The 19,484-nt window shown below is 39.8% G+C and overlaps 1 protein-coding gene across 2 annotated transcripts in view; it reads right to left on the bottom strand.

The window, feature by feature from the left end:
• flnbl (filamin B, like) overlaps positions 1-19,484 on the bottom strand; it is a 196,431-nt gene that overhangs the window by 94,784 nt on the left and 82,163 nt on the right. For both annotated transcript variants that reach the window (XM_062038188.1, XM_062038189.1), the window contains exons 12-15: positions 18,463-18,599; positions 18,197-18,390; positions 18,015-18,128; positions 6,020-6,163 (exon numbers count right to left, since the gene is read on the bottom strand). In XM_062038188.1, the coding sequence (XP_061894172.1) occupies positions 6,020-6,163; positions 18,015-18,128; positions 18,197-18,390; positions 18,463-18,599 (589 nt within the window). The remainder of the gene's footprint in view (positions 1-6,019; positions 6,164-18,014; positions 18,129-18,196; positions 18,391-18,462; positions 18,600-19,484) is intronic.

Raw genomic sequence — 19,484 nt, 5'->3', positions numbered from 1 at the left:
AATCTACCATACAACATTTTGAGTGTTTTTAACAAACACAAATATGACAATACTTTGTTTTCTTCCTGTTCTCCATTCTGTCTGAGGGGTCGGCAACCCAAAATGTTGAAAGAGCCACATTGGACCAAAAATACAAAAACAAATCTGTCTGGAGCCTCAACAAATTAAAAGCCATATTACATACAGATAGTGTGTAATGAGATATAAGTTGAATTAAGAGGACTTAAAGGAAAGTCAATGAGCTCAAATATAGCTACAAATGAGGCATAATGATGCAATATGTACATATAGCTAGCCTAAATAGCATGTTAGCATCGATTAGCTTGCAGTCATGCAGTGACCAAGTATGTCTGATTAGCACTCCACACAAGTCAATAACATCAACAAAACTCACCTTTGTGCATTCACGCACAACGTTAAAAGCTCGGTGGACAAAATGAGATAGAAAAAGAAGTGGCATAAAACACGTCCTAGAAAGTCGGAGAAAGGTCTACATGTAAACAAACTGCGGTGAGTTCAAGGACCGACAAAATGAGTAGGACAAAACGGCGCTCGCCAAATACTTGAATCAGGGAAGCATGTTTAAGTAGGGATGTCCGATAATATCGGCCGATAAATGCTTTAAAATGTATTATCGGAAATGATCGGTATCGTTTTTTTTAATTATCTGTATCGTTTTTTTGGGTTTTTTTTTAAATTTATTAAATCCACATAAAAAACACAAGATACACTTACAATTAGTGCACCAAGCCAAAAAACCTCCCTCCCCCATTTACTCATTCACACAAAAGGGTTGTTTCTTTCTGTTATTAATATTCTGCTTCCTACATTATATATCAATATATATCAATACAGTCTGCAAGGGATACAGTCCGTAAGCACACATGATTGTGCGTGCTGCTGCTCCACTAATAGTACTAACCTTTAACAGTTAATTTGACAAATTTTCATTCATTACTAGTTTCTATGTAACTGTTTTTATATTGTTTTACTTTCTTTTTTATTCAAGAAAATGTTTTTAATTTATTTATCTTTTACTAATTTTTTTAAAAAGTACCTTATCTTCCCCATACCTGGTTGTCCAAATTAGGCATAATAATGTGTTAATTCCACGACTGCATATATCGGTTGATATCGGTATCGGTAATTAAAGAGTTGGGCAATATCGGAATATCGGATATCGGCAAAAAGCCATTATCGGACATCCCTAGTACTAACAGTTAATTTTACTCAGTTTCATTCATTACTAGTTTCTATGTAACTGTTTTTATATTGTTTTACTTTCTTTTTTATTCAAGAAAATGTTTTTAATTTATTTCTTATTTTATGATTTTTTTTAAAAAAGGACCTTATCTTCACCATACCTGGTTGTCCAAATTAGGCATAATAATGTGTTAATTCCACGACTGTATATATAGCGCTATCGGTTGATATCGGTATCGGTAAATAAGAGTTGGACAGTATCGGAATATCGGCAAAGAAGCCATTATCGGACATCCCTAATAAACAGTGTACTTTATACATACTTGCCAACCTTGAGACCTCCAATATCGGGAGGTGGGGGGTAGGGGGTGGGGGGTTGGGGGGGGGGGGGCGTGGTTATTTACAGCTAGAATTCACCAACTCGAGTATTTCATATATATTTCATATATTTTATATATATATATATATATATATATATATATATATATATTAGGGCTGCAACTAACGATTAATTTGATAATCGATTAATCTGTCGATTATTACTTCGATTAATAATCGGATAAAAGAGACAAACTACATTTCTATCCTTTCCAGTATTTTATTGGAAAAAAAACCAGCATACTGGCACCATACTTATTTTGATTATTGTTTCTCAGCTGTTTGTACATGTTGCAGTTTATAAATAAAGGTTTATTTAAAAAAATAAAAAATAAAATGTTTTTATTTTTTATTTTATTTTTTTTAAAAAGCCTCTGCGCATGCGCATAGCATAGATCCAACGAATCGATGACTAAATTAATCGGCAACTATTTTTATAATCGATTTTAATCGATTAGTTGTTGCAGCCCTAATATATATATATATGTATGAAATACTTGACTTTCAGTGAATTCTAGCTATATATATATATATATATATATATATATATATATATATATATATATATATATATATATATATATATATATATATATATATATATATATATATATATATATTTTATTTTTTTATTTACATAGAAAAAAAAAAAAAACTTGAATTTCAGTGTTCCGTTGGCTATCCATTAGATGGCAGTATTGTCCTGTTTAACTTCTCCGTTCATTGGGCAGGCAAGCTGTTTATATTGTGGGAAAGCGGACGTGAGAACAGGCTGTCCCCACTCAGTCTCAGGTCCGCATTGAGCCGGAGGGGGCGTGGCCTCCAGCTCCGGCTGAATACCGGGAGTTTGTCGGGAGAAAATCTCTGCCGGGAGGTTGTCGGGAGAGGTGCTGAATACCGGGATTCTCCCGCTAAAAACGGGAGGGTTGGCAAGTATGACTTTCTAACAATTAGGGAGGTTTGTTGTCATGTTGGTCCTCCTACAGAAACCATATTAACACAAAAAATAAAACATTTTCCCCTCATCTTTTGCCATTTTTCATACATTTTTGAAAAAGCTCCAGAGAGCCACTAGGGCGGCGCTAAAGAGCCGCGGGTTGCCGACCCCCGTGATCTGTCATGACAGCACTGATAATACAACACGTCTGACGATAAAATCAACAAACGACGTCCTCCGTCACAAACCGGTAGAGAAGCTGCACCTTGTTTTGTCGTCATGGCGACATGTGGTGCTTATCAAGCTGGTGTAAAAAAACAAAAGGTGTAATCCTCCTCAACTCACCCTGGCGGAAGCTGCTGCATTCTTCCCGCGGCTCAAAGCTTTTCTGAACTTCTGCATGGCGGAGCCCAGGGACAGATCGAGGGCGGACAATAAGAGTCCGACGCGAAAAGACGTCCTTCTGGTCTCGTTGTGGCGTCTTCGCTTCCTCTTCCTGCTCGGGTTAATGATTTGCTGGCTCACTTAAGGCGTGGACGAGGTTATCTGCGTCTTTACGAGACGTCGTCATCAGTCTCCTTCTACTTTCGAGTCACACTAGGATGCTTTACTCTCTGCCGGACTTGGGCAAGTATTATTGTGGTCAAACTATTTGCAAACGTGTATCTCAATGTGTGTGTGTGAGGGTCCACACCACACCTGGGCAAATGAAGGCCCGGGGGCCACATGCGGCCCATTGAGCTTTTCAATCTGGCCTGCCGGACATTCCCAAATATTTGTTTTTAGATGTTTAAGATGTAAAGTGTAGCTGCCATTATGATGTGCACTCATCTTTTCTAATGACCGGAAGTCTTCAACTATACTAAGTATTTCAATGCTTGGAATCTGCACTTTTGGATGATATACCAGTTACTATGGTCATCTAATTAGTTACTGTGGTCATCTAATTAGTTACTATGGTCATCTAATTAGTTACTATGGTCATCTAATTAGTTACTGTGGTCATCTAATTAGTTACTATGGTCATCTAGTTAGTTACTATGGTCATCTCATTAGTTACTATGGTAATCTAGTTAGTTACTATGGTCATCTAATTAGTTACCATGGCCTTGTAATTACTTACTATGGTCATCTAATTAGTTACTATGGTCATCTAATTAGTTACTGTGGTAATCTAATTAGTTACTATGGTCATCTAATTAGTTACTATGGTCATCTAATTAGTTACTGTGGTCATCTAATTAGTTACTATGGTCATCTAGTTAGTTACTATGGTCATCTAATTAGTTACTATGGTAATCTAGTTAGTTACTATGGTCATCTAATTAGTTACCATGGCCTTGTAATTACTTACTATGGTCATCTAATTAGTTACTATGGTCATCTAATTAGTTACTGTGGTAATCTAATTAGTTACTATGGTCATCTAATTAGTTACTATGGTCATCTAATTAGTTACTGTGGTCATCTAATTAGTTACTATGGTCATCTAGTTAGTTACTATGGTCATCTAATTAGTTACTATGGTAATCTAGTTAGTTACTATGGTCATCTAATTAGTTACCATGGCCTTGTAATTACTTACAGGTGTCATCTAATTAGTTACTATGGTCATCTAATTAGTTACTATGGCCTTGTAATTAGTTACTATGGTCATCTAATTAGTTACTATGGTCATTTAATTAGTTACTATGGTCATCTACGTCACAGCACAGCTCAGCGAGGCACAGCGTTTCACACGGACGTTCAGAACGCGCCATCCAACGCGTACGTTCTCAGATTTGGTCAGGAGATTTCACAACCTACGAGTACTAGAGTCGGCGAAGGAGCCAGTCCACGTGATCTTGAAAGTATAAGCTTAACTTAAACTTAAAGTGATCTTAAACTTAACTTTAAAATTACCTTAAACTTAAACTTGAAAATTAACTTTAAACTCAAACTTTAAAAATTAAACTTAAACTTAAACTTTAAAATTAACTTAAACTTAAACTTTAAATAACTTAAACTTAAACTTTAAAATTAACTTAAACTTAAACTTTAAATTAACTTAAACTTTAAACTTAAATTAACTTAAACTTAAAATTAAACTTAAACATTAAACTTTAAACTTAAATTAACTTAAAATTAAACTTTAAAATTAACTTAAACTTTAACTTTCTTAAACTTTAACTTAAACTTTAACTTTCTTAAACTTTACCTTAAACTTTAACTTTCTTAAACTTTACCTTAAACTTTAACTTATTAAACTAAAAACTTATTAAACTTAAACTTATTAAACTTAAACTTACTTTAACTTGAAGTTTTTTAACTTCAACTTTAACTTTAACTTACTTTAACTTTAAGTTTTTTAACTTAAAATTTAACTTACCTTTAAACTTAAACTTAAATTAACTTAAACTTTCAAATGAACTTAAACTCAAACTTTAAAATTAACTTAAAATTAAACTTTAAAATTAACTTAAACTTTAACTTTCTTAAACTTTAACTTAAACATTAACTTAAACTTTAACTTATTAAACTAAAAACTTATTAAACTTAAACTTGTTAAACTTAAACTTACTTTAACTTGAAGTTTTTGAACTTAAACTTTAACTTACTTTAACTTTAAGTTTTTTAACTTAAACTTTAACTTAAACTTACCTTTAAACTTAAACTTAAATTTAAACAAACTTAAACTTTAACATAAAGTTGAACTTAAACTTAAATTTAAACAAACTTAAACTTAAACTTTAAATAAAGTGTTAAAGTGTTTTAAGTTTAAGTTTAAGTTAAAGTTGTTTAAGTTTCATTTTTGTTGATTTAACCCCCAATTCCAACCCTTGATGCAGAGTGCCAAGCAGGGAGGTAATGGCTCCCATTTTTATAGTCTTTGGTATGACTCAGCCGGGGTTCGAACTCACGACCTACCCATCTCAGGGCGGACACTCTAACCACTAGGCCACTGAACAGGCACTTGAAGGTCTTTGGGTCAATTCGGCAATAGTCGTTCTCTCCATCTAGTTTGTCTCAGCCCTCTCTCTTCACCTCTAGTTCCTATTCTACTGCACCTGCCTATCTAGTCACCTGTAACGACGGGTGAGTGGCACTGATTGGTTTACCTTCTGTGTAATTTGTCACGGTGGTTGAAACTCTTAATGTAGTTCAGTCCAAAAAAATGAAAATGTTAACACAAAAGGAAGAAAAATATTTGTTGGTATAAACTCAGAGTGAGTATAGACTGCAAATAATTGATGATGAAGGCAAGCTGATAGTCTTCAAGCTGATTGATTGAAAAAGATGATGGAATGGCCACTAACAGCTGCGCCTCTCCTCACTGGTATAAATGATAATGAGAGCTTTCTTAGCTTTGCCGCTCTTGCTGGTTTCCTGCGGCCCGACAGCCCGGGCGCTTAGAGGCTGCGGAGCAACCAGGCGCTCTCTGCCATCACCATCACCATCACCATCATCACCATCATCACCATCATCACCATCCCCCTGGCGTCCTGCTGAGGCCGTGCTTACCCTGAAGGGGCTGTTGGGGATGCTGATTCCTCCCCAGGCCACGGCCACCGTGTGCTTCAGCGCCGAGGTGGGCGTGTAGGAGCAGGAGTAGAGACCCTCGCCCTTGCTGCGCACCTTCACCTCCACAGGGAGGCCCTCCGCGTCCTAGGGACAAGTGACATCTATTAAGTCCTAGGGACAAGTGACATCTATTAAGTCCTAGGGAGAAGTGACATCTATTAAGTCCTAGGGACAAGTGACATCTATTAAGTCCTAGGGAGAAGTGACATCTATTAAGTCCTAGGGAGAAGTGACATCTATTAAGTCCTAGGGAGAAGTGACATCTATTAAGTCCTAGGGAGAAGTGACATCTATTAAGTCCTGGGGAGAAGTGACATCTATTAAGTCCTAGGGAGAAGTGACATCTATTAAGTCCTGGGGAGAAGTGACATCTATTAAGTCCTAGGGAGAAGTGACATCTATTAAGTCCTAGGGAGAAGTGACATCTATTAAGTCCTAGGGAGAAGTGACATCTATTAAGTCCTAGGGAGAAGTGACATCTATTAAGTCCTGGGGAGAAGTGACATCTATTAAGTCCTAGGGAGAAGTGACATCTACTAAGTCCTAGGGAGAAGTGACATCTATTAAGTCCTAGGGAGAAGTGACATCTATTAAGTCCTAGGGAGAAGTGGCATCTATTAATTCCTAGGGAGAAGTGACATCTATTAAGTCCTAGGGAGAAGTGGCATCTATTAAGTCCTAGGGAGAAGTGACATCTATTAAGTCCTAGGGAGAAGTGACATCTATTAAGTCCTAGGGAGAAGTGACATCTATTAAGTCCTAGGGAGAAGTGACATCTATTAAGTCCTAGGGAGAGGTGACATCTATTAAGTCCTAGGGAGAGGTGACATCTATTAAGTCCTAGGGAGAAGTGACATCTATTAAGTCCTAGGGAGAAGTGACATCTATTAAGTCCTAGGGAGAAGTGACATCTATTAAGTCCTAGGGAGAAGTGACATCTATTAAGTCCTAGGGAGAAGTGACATCTATTAAGTCCTAGGGACAAGTGACATCTATTAAGTCCTAGGGACAAGTGACATCTATTAAGTCCTAGGGAGAAGTGGCATCTATTAAGTCCTAGGGAGAAGTGACATCTATTAAGTCCTAGGGAGAAGTGGCATCTATTAAGTCCTAGGGAGAAGTGGCATTTATTAAGTCCTAGGGAGAAGTGGCATCTATTAAGTCCTAGGGAGAAGTGACATCTATTAAGTCCTAGGGAGAAGTGACATCTATTAAGTCCTAGGGAGAAGTGACATCTATTAAGTCCTAGGGAGAAGTGACATCTATTAAGTCCTAGGGAGAAGTGGCATCTATTAAGTCCTAGGGAGAAGTGACATCTATTAAGTCCTAGGGAGAAGTGACATCTATTAAGTCCTAGGGAGAAGTGACATCTATTAAGTCCTAGGGAGAAGTGACATCTATTAAGTCCTAGGGAGAAGTGACATCTATTAAGTCCTGGGGAGAAGTGGCATCTATTAAGTCCTGTGGAGAAGTGGCATCTATTAAGTCCTAGGGAGAGGTGACATCTATTAAGTCCTAGGGAGAGGTGACATCTATTAAGTCCTAGGGAGAAGTGACATCTATTAAGTCCTAGGGAGAAGTGACATCTATTAAGTCCTAGGGAGAAGTGGCATCTATTAAGTCCTAGGGAGAAGTGGCATCTATTAAGTCCTAGGGAGAAGTGACATCTATTAAGTCCTAGGGAGAAGTGACATCTATTAAGTCCTAGGGAGAAGTGACATCTATTAAGTCCTAGGGAGAAGTGGCATCTATTAAGTCCTAGGGAGAAGTGACATCTATTAAGTCCTAGGGAGAAGTGACATCTATTAAGTCCTAGGGAGAAGTGACATCTATTAAGTCCTAGGGAGAAGTGACATCTATTAAGTACTAGGGAGAAGTGGCATCTATTAAGTCCTAGGGAGAAGTGACATCTATTAAGTCCTAGGGAGAAGTGACATCTATTAAGTCCTAGGGAGAAGTGACATCTATTAAGTCCTAGGGAGAAGTGACATATATTAAGTCCTAGGGAGAGGTGACATCTATTAAGTCCTAGGGAGAAGTGACATCTATTAAGTCCGGGGGAGAAGTGACATCTATTAAGTCCTAGGGAGAGGTGACATCTATTAAGTCCTAGGGAGAAGTGACATCTATTAAGTCCTAGGGAGAAGTGACATCTATTAAGTCCTAGGGAGAAGTGACATCTATTAAGTCCTAGGGAGAAGTGACATCTATTAAGTACTAGGGAGAAGTGACATCTATTAAGTCCTAGGGAGAAGTGACATCTATTAAGTCCTAGGGAGAAGTGACATCTATTAAGTCCTAGGGAGAAGTGACATCTATTAAGTCCTAGGGAGAAGTGGCATCTATTAAGTCCTAGGGAGAAGTGACATCTATTAAGTCCTAGGGAGAAGTGACATCTATTAAGTCCTAGGGACAAGTGACATCTATTAAGTCCTAGGGAGAAGTGACATCTATTAAGTCCTAGGGAGAAGTGACATCTATTAAGTCCTAGGGAGAAGTGACATCTATTAAGTCCTAGGGAGAAGTGACATCTATTAAGTCCTAGGGAGAAGTGACATCTATTAAGTCCTAGGGAGAAGTGACATCTATTAAGTCCTAGGGAGAAGTGACATCTATTAAGTCCTAGGGAGAAGTGACATCTATTAAGTCTTAGGGAGAAGTGACATCTATTAAGTCCTGGGGAGAATTGGCATCTATTAAGTCCTAGGGAGAAGAGACATCTATTAAGTCCTAGGGAGAAGAGACATCTATTAAGTCCTAGGGAGAAGTGACATCTATTAAGTCCTAGGGAGAAGTGACATCTATTAAGTCCTAGGGAGAAGTGGCATCTATTAAGTCCTAGGGAGAAGTGGCATCTATTAAGTCCTAGGGAGAAGTGACATCTATTAAGTCCTAGGAAGAAGTGACATCTATTAAGTCCTAGGGAGAAGTGACATCTATTAAGTCCTAGGGAGAAGTGACATCTATTAAGTCCTAGGGAGAAGTGACATCTATTAAGTCCTAGGGAGAAGTGACATCTATTAAGTCCTAGGGAGAAGTGACATCTATTAAGTCCTAGGGAGAAGTGACATCTATTAAGTCCTAGGGAGAAGTGACATCTATTAAGTCCTAGGGAGAAGTGACATCTATTAAGTCCTAGGGAGAAGTGACATCTATTAAGTCTTAGGGAGAAGTGACATCTATTAAGTCCTGGGGAGAATTGGCATCTATTAAGTCCTAGGGAGAAGAGACATCTATTAAGTCCTAGGGAGAAGAGACATCTATTAAGTCCTAGGGAGAAGTGACATCTATTAAGTCCTAGGGAGAAGTGACATCTATTAAGTCCTAGGGAGAAGTGGCATCTATTAAGTCCTAGGGAGAAGTGGCATCTATTAAGTCCTAGGGAGAAGTGACATCTATTAAGTCCTAGGAAGAAGTGACATCTATTAAGTCCTAGGGAGAAGTGACATCTATTAAGTCCTAGGGAGAAGTGACATCTATTAAGTCCTAGGGAGAAGTGACATCTACTAAGTCCTAGGGAGAGCACGTAGAAGTGACATCTATTAAGTCCTAGGGAGTAGTGACATCTATTAAGTCCTAGGGAGAAGTGACATCTATTAAGTCCTAGGGAGAAGTGACATCTATTAAGTCCTAGGGAGAAGTGACATCTATTAAGTCCTAGGGAGAAGTGACATCTATTAAGTCCTAGGGAGAAGTGACATCTATTAAGTCCTAGGGAGAAGTGACATCTATTAAGTCCTAGGGAGAAGTGACATCTATTAAGTCCTAGGGAGAAGTGACATCTATTAAGTCCTAGGGAGAAGTGACATCTATTAAGTCCTAGGGAGAAGTGACATCTATTAAGTCCTAGGGAGAAGTGACATCTATTAAGTCCTAGGGAGAAGTGACATCTATTAAGTCCTAGGGAGAAGTGACATCTATTAAGTCCTAGGGAGAAGTGACATCTATTAAGTCCTAGGGAGAAGTGACATCTATTAAGTCCTAGGGAGAAGTGACATCTATTAAGTCCTAGGGAGAAGTGACATCTATTAAGTCCTAGGGAGAAGTGACATCTATTAAGTCCTAGGGAGAAGTGACATCTATTAAGTCCTAGGGAGAAGTGACATCTATTAAGTCCTAGGGAGAAGTGACATCTATTAAGTCCTAGGGAGAAGTGACATCTATTAAGTCCTAGGGAGAAGTGACATCTATTAAGTCCTAGGGAGAAGTGACATCTATTAAGTCCTAGGGAGAAGTGACATCTATTAAGTCCTAGGGAGAAGTGACATCTATTAAGTCCTAGGGAGAAGTGACATCTATTAAGTCCTAGGGAGAAGTGGCATCTATTAAGTCCTAGGGAGAAGTGACATCTATTAAGTCCTAGGGACAAGTGACATCTATTAAGTCCTAGGGACAAGTGACATCTATTAAGTCCTAGGGAGAAGTGACATCTATTAAGTCCTAGGGAGAAGTGACATCTATTAAGTCCTAGGGAGAAGTGACATCTATTAAGTCCTAGGGAGAAGTGACATCTATTAAGTCCTAGGGAGAAGTGACATCTATTAAGTCCTAGGGAGAAGTGACATCTATTAAGTCCTAGGGAGAAGTGACATCTATTAAGTCCTAGGGAGAAGTGACATCTATTAAGTCTTAGGGAGAAGTGACATCTATTAAGTCCTGGGGAGAATTGGCATCTATTAAGTCCTAGGGAGAAGAGACATCTATTAAGTCCTAGGGAGAAGAGACATCTATTAAGTCCTAGGGAGAAGTGACATCTATTAAGTCCTAGGGAGAAGTGACATCTATTAAGTCCTAGGGAGAAGTGGCATCTATTAAGTCCTAGGGAGAAGTGGCATCTATTAAGTCCTAGGGAGAAGTGACATCTATTAAGTCCTAGGGAGAAGTGACATCTATTAAGTCCTAGGGAGAAGTGACATCTATTAAGTCCTAGGGAGAAGTGACATCTATTAAGTCCTAGGGAGAAGTGACATCTATTAAGTCCTAGGGAGAGCACGTAGAAGTGACATCTATTAAGTCCTAGGGAGTAGTGACATCTATTAAGTCCTAGGGAGAAGTGACATCTATTAAGTCCTAGGGAGAAGTGACATCTATTAAGTCCTAGGGAGAAGTGACATCTATTAAGTCCTAGGGAGAAGTGACATCTATTAAGTCCTAGGGAGAAGTGACATCTATTAAGTCCTAGGGAGAAGTGACATCTATTAAGTCCTAGGGAGAAGTGACATCTATTAAGTCCTAGGGAGAAGTGACATCTATTAAGTCCTAGGGAGAAGTGACATCTATTAAGTCCTAGGGAGAAGTGACATCTATTAAGTCCTAGGGAGAAGTGGCATCTATTAAGTCCTAGGGAGAAGTGACATCTATTAAGTCCTAGGGAGAAGTGACATCTATTAAGTCCTAGGGAGAAGTGACATCTATTAAGTCCTAGGGAGAAGTGGCATCTATTAAGTCCTAGGGAGAAGTGACATCTATTAAGTCCTAGGGAGAAGTGACATCTATTAAGTCCTAGGGAGAAGTGACATCTATTAAGTCCTAGGGAGAAGTGGCATCTATTAAGTCCTAGGGAGAAGTGACATCTATTAAGTCCTAGGGAGAAGTGACATCTATTAAGTCCTAGGGAGAAGTGACATCTATTAAGTCCTAGGGAGAAGTGACATCTATTAAGTACTAGGGAGAAGTGGCATCTATTAAGTCCTAGGGAGAAGTGACATCTATTAAGTCCTAGGGAGAAGTGACATCTATTAAGTCCTAGGGAGAAGTGACATCTATTAAGTCCTAGGGAGAAGTGACATCTATTAAGTCCTAGGGAGAGGTGACATCTATTAAGTCCTAGGGAGAAGTGACATCTATTAAGTCCGGGGAGAAGTGACATCTATTAAGTCCTAGGGAGAAGTGACATCTATTAAGTCCTAGGGAGAGGTGACATCTATTAAGTCCTAGGGAGAAGTGACATCTATTAAGTCCTAGGGAGAAGTGACATCTATTAAGTCCTAGGGAGAAGTGACATCTATTAAGTCCTAGGGAGAAGTGACATCTATTAAGTACTAGGGAGAAGTGACATCTATTAAGTCCTAGGGAGAAGTGACATCTATTAAGTCCTAGGGAGAAGTGACATCTATTAAGTCCTAGGGAGAAGTGACATCTATTAAGTCCTAGGGAGAAGTGGCATCTATTAAGTCCTAGGGAGAAGTGACATCTATTAAGTCCTAGGGAGAAGTGACATCTATTAAGTCCTAGGGACAAGTGACATCTATTAAGTCCTAGGGAGAAGTGACATCTATTAAGTCCTAGGGAGAAGTGACATCTATTAAGTCCTAGGGAGAAGTGACATCTATTAAGTCCTAGGGAGAAGTGACATCTATTAAGTCCTAGGGAGAAGTGACATCTATTAAGTCCTAGGGAGAAGTGACATCTATTAAGTCCTAGGGAGAAGTGACATCTATTAAGTCCTAGGGAGAAGTGACATCTATTAAGTCTTAGGGAGAAGTGACATCTATTAAGTCCTGGGGAGAATTGGCATCTATTAAGTCCTAGGGAGAAGAGACATCTATTAAGTCCTAGGGAGAAGAGACATCTATTAAGTCCTAGGGAGAAGTGACATCTATTAAGTCCTAGGGAGAAGTGACATCTATTAAGTCCTAGGGAGAAGTGGCATCTATTAAGTCCTAGGGAGAAGTGGCATCTATTAAGTCCTAGGGAGAAGTGACATCTATTAAGTCCTAGGAAGAAGTGACATCTATTAAGTCCTAGGGAGAAGTGACATCTATTAAGTCCTAGGGAGAAGTGACATCTATTAAGTCCTAGGGAGAAGTGACATCTATTAAGTCCTAGGGAGAAGTGACATCTATTAAGTCCTAGGGAGAAGTGACATCTATTAAGTCCTAGGGAGAAGTGACATCTATTAAGTCCTAGGGAGAAGTGACATCTATTAAGTCCTAGGGAGAAGTGACATCTATTAAGTCCTAGGGAGAAGTGACATCTATTAAGTCTTAGGGAGAAGTGACATCTATTAAGTCCTGGGGAGAATTGGCATCTATTAAGTCCTAGGGAGAAGAGACATCTATTAAGTCCTAGGGAGAAGAGACATCTATTAAGTCCTAGGGAGAAGTGACATCTATTAAGTCCTAGGGAGAAGTGACATCTATTAAGTCCTAGGGAGAAGTGGCATCTATTAAGTCCTAGGGAGAAGTGGCATCTATTAAGTCCTAGGGAGAAGTGACATCTATTAAGTCCTAGGAAGAAGTGACATCTATTAAGTCCTAGGGAGAAGTGACATCTATTAAGTCCTAGGGAGAAGTGACATCTATTAAGTCCTAGGGAGAAGTGACATCTATTAAGTCCTAGGGAGAGCACGTAGAAGTGACATCTATTAAGTCCTAGGGAGTAGTGACATCTATTAAGTCCTAGGGAGAAGTGACATCTATTAAGTCCTAGGGAGAAGTGACATCTATTAAGTCCTAGGGAGAAGTGACATCTATTAAGTCCTAGGGAGAAGTGACATCTATTAAGTCCTAGGGAGAAGTGACATCTATTAAGTCCTAGGGAGAAGTGACATCTATTAAGTCCTAGGGAGAAGTGACATCTATTAAGTCCTAGGGAGAAGTGACATCTATTAAGTCCTAGGGAGAAGTGACATCTATTAAGTCCTAGGGAGAAGTGACATCTATTAAGTCCTAGGGAGAAGTGACATCTATTAAGTACTAGGGAGAAGTGACATCTATTAAGTCCTAGGGAGAAGTGACATCTATTAAGTCCTAGGGAGAAGTGACATCTATTAAGTCCTAGGGAGAAGTGACATCTATTAAGTCCTAGGGAGAAGTGACATCTATTAAGTCCTAGGGAGAAGTGACATCTATTAAGTCCTAGGGAGAAGTGACATCTATTAAGTCCTAGGGAGAAGTGACATCTATTAAGTCCTAGGGAGAAGTGACATCTATTAAGTCCTAGGGAGAAGTGACATCTATTAAGTCCTAGGGAGAAGTGACATCTATTAAGTCCTAGGGAGAAGTGACATCTATTAAGTCCTAGGGAGAAGTGACATCTATTAAGTCCTAGGGAGAAGTGACATCTATTAAGTCCTAGGGAGAAGTGACATCTATTAAGTCCTAGGGAGAAGTGACATCTATTAAGTCCTAGGGAGAAGTGACATCTATTAAGTCCTAGGGAGAAGTGGCATCTATTAAGTCCTAGGGAGAAGTGACATCTATTAAGTCCTAGGGACAAGTGACATCTATTAAGTCCTAGGGACAAGTGACATCTATTAAGTCCTAGGGAGAAGTGACATCTATTAAGTCCTAGGGAGAAGTGACATCTATTAAGTCCTAGGGAGAAGTGACATCTATTAAGTCCTAGGGAGAAGTGACATCTATTAAGTCCTAGGGAGAAGTGACATCTATTAAGTCCTAGGGAGAAGTGACATCTATTAAGTCCTAGGGAGAAGTGACATCTATTAAGTCTTAGGGAGAAGTGACATCTATTAAGTCCTGGGGAGAATTGGCATCTATTAAGTCCTAGGGAGAAGAGACATCTATTAAGTCCTAGGGAGAAGAGACATCTATTAAGTCCTAGGGAGAAGTGACATCTATTAAGTCCTAGGGAGAAGTGACATCTATTAAGTCCTAGGGAGAAGTGGCATCTATTAAGTCCTAGGGAGAAGTGGCATCTATTAAGTCCTAGGGAGAAGTGACATCTATTAAGTCCTAGGGAGAAGTGACATCTATTAAGTCCTAGGGAGAAGTGACATCTATTAAGTCCTAGGGAGAAGTGACATCTATTAAGTCCTAGGGAGAAGTGACATCTATTAAGTCCTAGGGAGAGCACGTAGAAGTGACATCTATTAAGTCCTAGGGAGTAGTGACATCTATTAAGTCCTAGGGAGAAGTGACATCTATTAAGTCCTAGGGAGAAGTGACATCTATTAAGTCCTAGGGAGAAGTGACATCTATTAAGTCCTAGGGAGAAGTGACATCTATTAAGTCCTAGGAAGAAGTGACATCTATTAAGTCCTAGGGAGAAGTGACATCTATTAAGTCCTAGGGAGAAGTGACATCTATTAAGTCCTAGGGAGAAGTGACATCTATTAAGTCCTAGGGAGAAGTGACATCTATTAAGTCCTAGGGAGAAGTGACATCTATTAAGTCCTAGGGAGAGCACGTAGAAGTGACATCTATTAAGGCTGGAATATACTCTGGCGTCTCCCCCTTGTTTCATTTATAGTTCGTCCTTGGTGGGTGGCACCAAACTTGTAATTCTCTTCCAAACCACTAAGGGGCAGTGCTTCCATGAGGAGCAACTGCAGGTATTTGCTTCCTGTGAAGAGTGACTACTGTACGTATATACAGCAGGACTATTCAACTGTGAAGTGTGACTACTGTACGTATATACAGCAGGACTATTCAAATGCCGGCTCACCAAACTTTTAATTTGGCCCACGAACATCGACCACATAGGTTTTTAGTTCCGCGTATTAGTGTGTTTTAGTTCCTCGCACTTGTGTGTTTTAGTTCCGCGTACGTGTTTGTTTTAGTTCCCCCACGTGTGTGTTTTAGTTCCTGGCACGTTTGTGTTTTAGTTCCTGGCACGTGTGTGTTTTAATTCCTGGCACGTTTGTGTTTTAGTTCCTGGCACGTTTGTGTTTTAGTTCCTGGCACGTGTGTGTTTTAGTTCCTGGCACGTGTGTGTTTTAGTTCCTGGCACGTGTGTGTTTTAGTTCCTGGCACGTGTGTGTTTTAGTTCCTGGCACGTGTGTGTTTTAGTTCCTGGCACGTTTGTGTCTTAGTCCCTGGCACGTTTGTGTCTTAGTCCCTGGCACGTTTGTGTTTTAGTCCCTGGCACGTGTGTGTTTTAGTCCCTGGCACGTGTGGGTTTTAGTCCCTGGCACGTGTGGGTTTTAGTTCCTCGCACGTTTGTGTTTTAGTTCCTCGCACGTTTGTGTTTTAGTTCCTCGCACGTTTGTGATTTAGTTCCTCGCACGTGTGTGTTTTAGTTCCTGGCACGTGTGTGTTTTAGTTCCTGGCACGTTTGTGTTTTAGTTCCTGGCACGTTTGTGTTGTAGTTCCTGGCACGTGTTTTTTTTAGTTCCTGGCACGTGTGTGTTTTAGTTCCTGGCACGTGTGTGTTTTAGTTCCTCGCACTTGTGTGTTTTAGTTCCTCGCACGTGTGTGTTTTAGTTCCTCGCACGTGTGTGTTTTAGTTCCTCGCACGTGTGTGTTTTAGTTCCTCGCACGTGTGTGTTTTAGTTCCTCGCCCGTGTGTGTTTTAGTTCCTCGCCCGTGTGTGTTTTAGTTCCTCGCACGTGTGTGTTTTAGTTCCTCGCCCGTGTGTGTTTTAGTTCCTCGCCCGTGTGTGTTTTAGTTCCTCGCCCGTGTGTGTTTTAGTTCCTCGCACATGTGTGTTTTAGTTCCTCGCACTTGTGTGTTTTAGTTCCTCGCACGTGTGTGTTTTAGTTCCTCGCACGTGTGTGTTTTAGTTCCTCGCACGTGTGTGTTTTAGTTCCTCGCACGTGTGTGTTTTAGTTCCTCGCACGTGTGTGTTTTAGTTCCTCGCACGTGTGTGTTTTAGTTCCTCGCACGTGTGTGTTTTAGTTCCTCGCCCGTGTGTGTTTTAGTTCCTCGCACATGTGTGTTTTAGTTCCTCGCACTTGTGTGTTTTAGTTCCTCGCACGTGTGTGTTTTAGTTCCTCGCACGTGTGTGTTTTAGTTCCTCGCCCGTGTGTGTTTTAGTTCCTCGCCCGTGTGTGTTTTAGTTCCTCGCCCGTGTGTGTTTTAGTTCCTCGCCCGTGTGTGTTTTACTTCCTCGCCCGTGTGTGTTTTACTTCCTCGCACTTGTGTGTTTTAGTTCCTCGCACTTGTGTGTTTTAGTTCCTCGCACTTGTGTGGTTTAGTTCCTCGCACTTGTGTGTTTTAGTTCCTCGCACTTGTGTGTTTTAGTCCCTGGCACGTGTGTGTTTTAGTCCCTGGCACGTGTGTGTTTTAGTCCCTGGCACGTTTGTGTTTTAGTTCCTGGCACGTTTGTGTTTTAGTTCCTGGCACGTTTGTGTTTTAGTTCCTGGCACGTGTGTGTTTTAGTTCCTCGCACGTGTGTGTTATAGTTCCTGGCACGTGTGTGTTTTAGTTCCTGGCACATGTGTGTTTTAGTTCCTGGCACGTGTGTGTTTTAGTCCCTGGCACGTTTGTGTCTTAGTCCCTGGCACGTTTGTGTCTTAGTCCCTGGCACGTTTGTGTTTTAGTTCCTCGCACGTTTGTGTTTTAGTTCCGCGTACATGTGTGTTTTAGTTCCGCATACGTGCGTTTTTTTTAGATCCGAGTATGTGTTGTTTTTTTTAGTTCCTCGTACATGTGTGTTTTGGTTCTGCTTACATGTGTGTTATAATTCCGCGTACGTGTGCGTTTTAGTCCCGCGTACGTGTGCGTTTTAGTCCCGCGTACGTGTGCGTTTTAGTTCCGCGTACGTGTGCGTTTTAGTCCCGCGTACGTGTGCGTTTTATTTCCGCGTACGTGTGCGTTTTAGTTCCGCGTACGTGTGCGTTTTAGTTCCGCGTACGTGTGCGTTTTAGTTCCGCGTACGTGTGCGTTTTAGTTCCGCGTACGTGTGCGTTTTAGTTCCGCGTACATGTGCGTTTTAGTTCCGCGTAGTGATAAGTCACATACAATGTTTGCTGTGTGAATGTTGTGTAATTTCTACATTTGTAGTTCATAGTGTGAATGTATTTTCATTTTATTATCTATTAAAACTCCCAAAAATATGATTGAATTTACTCTTTCAATGTCTATTCCTATTTGTGTTTGACTCTCTCTTCTTCAATGGTAATTTACTGTATATTTACACTGTATTATAAATGTATATTCGGTAATATTTCTTAAAAAACAGTTCATGTAGAGTTGAAGTTTTTCAGGTTCCTGGAACAAATGAAGTCACATGACAACTTTAAAGACCTCACCTGTGACATGATCTTTAGAGGTCCGTTCCCAGCATCCTTAGCGCTGATAGTGAACTCTGTCGCTTCGTTGACCAAACAGCCGCTCTTCTCAAGTCCGGGTCCGAACGCTTGGACCTGTGGAGGGACGTCGTGAGTTCAGGTGTCGGTGGGAGGAGCTTGTCGGGAGCGGTGACAGCCCTCACCTTGCCGGGGTCATTGTTGTGGCGGTCAGGCAGGATGTAGGCCATGAAGGGACTGTGTTCGATGTCCTCGTCGTCGCAGGTCACATGGACGGCGTACTCTCCGGGCTCCGTGGGCCAGTACTGGACGTCACACGAGCCATCGTTCTGGTCCTCGCACTCGATCTTAGCCTGCGACGGCCCCTCGATGGCAAAACCTGAGGACACGGCGGTTGAGGCGAGCCGGCAGGCAGGCAGGAGGCCGATGACGTCACTGCAGACTCACTCACCCAGCACGCCCACGTCGCTGCCCACAGACTCCACCACAAAGATGGCGGGTTTACTCACAATCCCTCCTTCTAGACCCGGACCCCAGGCCCTGATCTGCTGAGAACCCGCCTCCGGACCCACGACCACTTCGAAGGGACTGAGGAGGGTCAACAATGAGGCTTTAATAACACCACCATGACACTTAAGGGATTCCAGAAGTACTTATTCACATGTTTACATCTTCAAATGTGTCATCTTTTTCCCAGCATCTCATATTTAATTATTTATTTCATCTCATATTTAATTATTTATTTCATCTCATATTTAATTATTTATTTCATCTCATATTTAATGACATGCATGACAGAATGACAACTGTCCACACCAGCAGTGTTGGTCCGCTTACCTTCAAAAAGTCATTAGTTAGTTACAATTTATTTCTCCCAAAAAGTAATTGAGTCAGTAACTCAGTTACCTCAGCAAAGTAACTTGTGACCTTATTCTTTATTTTGTTATTTTATACGCTATTGCGTTTAATGACATCTTTACCGTCAAAAATGTTATTAACTCAGGGGTCCCCAAACTACGGCCAAGTTCGACCCGCCAGTGTCCAAAACCCAGCCAGCGGGAAGTCCCAAGTTAAAAAAAAGAATATATATATATATATATATATATATATATATATATATATATATATATATATATATATATATATATATATATATATATATATATATATATATATATATATATTAAATTTTTAAATTTTTTTTAAAAATCTGTCCTTTCTAATCCATTTTTTACTGCTTGTTACTCTTGGTGTCTCCTAGCCACTCAGGCACATCGTATGGTCTAAAAACGCATTTTCCCATATATATATATACAAACATATATGCATATATATATATATATATATATATATATATATGCATATATATATATATATATGCATATATATATATATATATATATATATATATATATATATATATATATATATATGCATATATATATATATATATATATGCATATATATATATAT

Source organism: Entelurus aequoreus, linkage group LG26 (assembly GCF_033978785.1).
Source record: "Entelurus aequoreus isolate RoL-2023_Sb linkage group LG26, RoL_Eaeq_v1.1, whole genome shotgun sequence".
Taxonomy (NCBI): domain Eukaryota; kingdom Metazoa; phylum Chordata; class Actinopteri; order Syngnathiformes; family Syngnathidae; genus Entelurus; species Entelurus aequoreus.
This window is presented reverse-complemented; position numbering and strand designations above follow the sequence as displayed.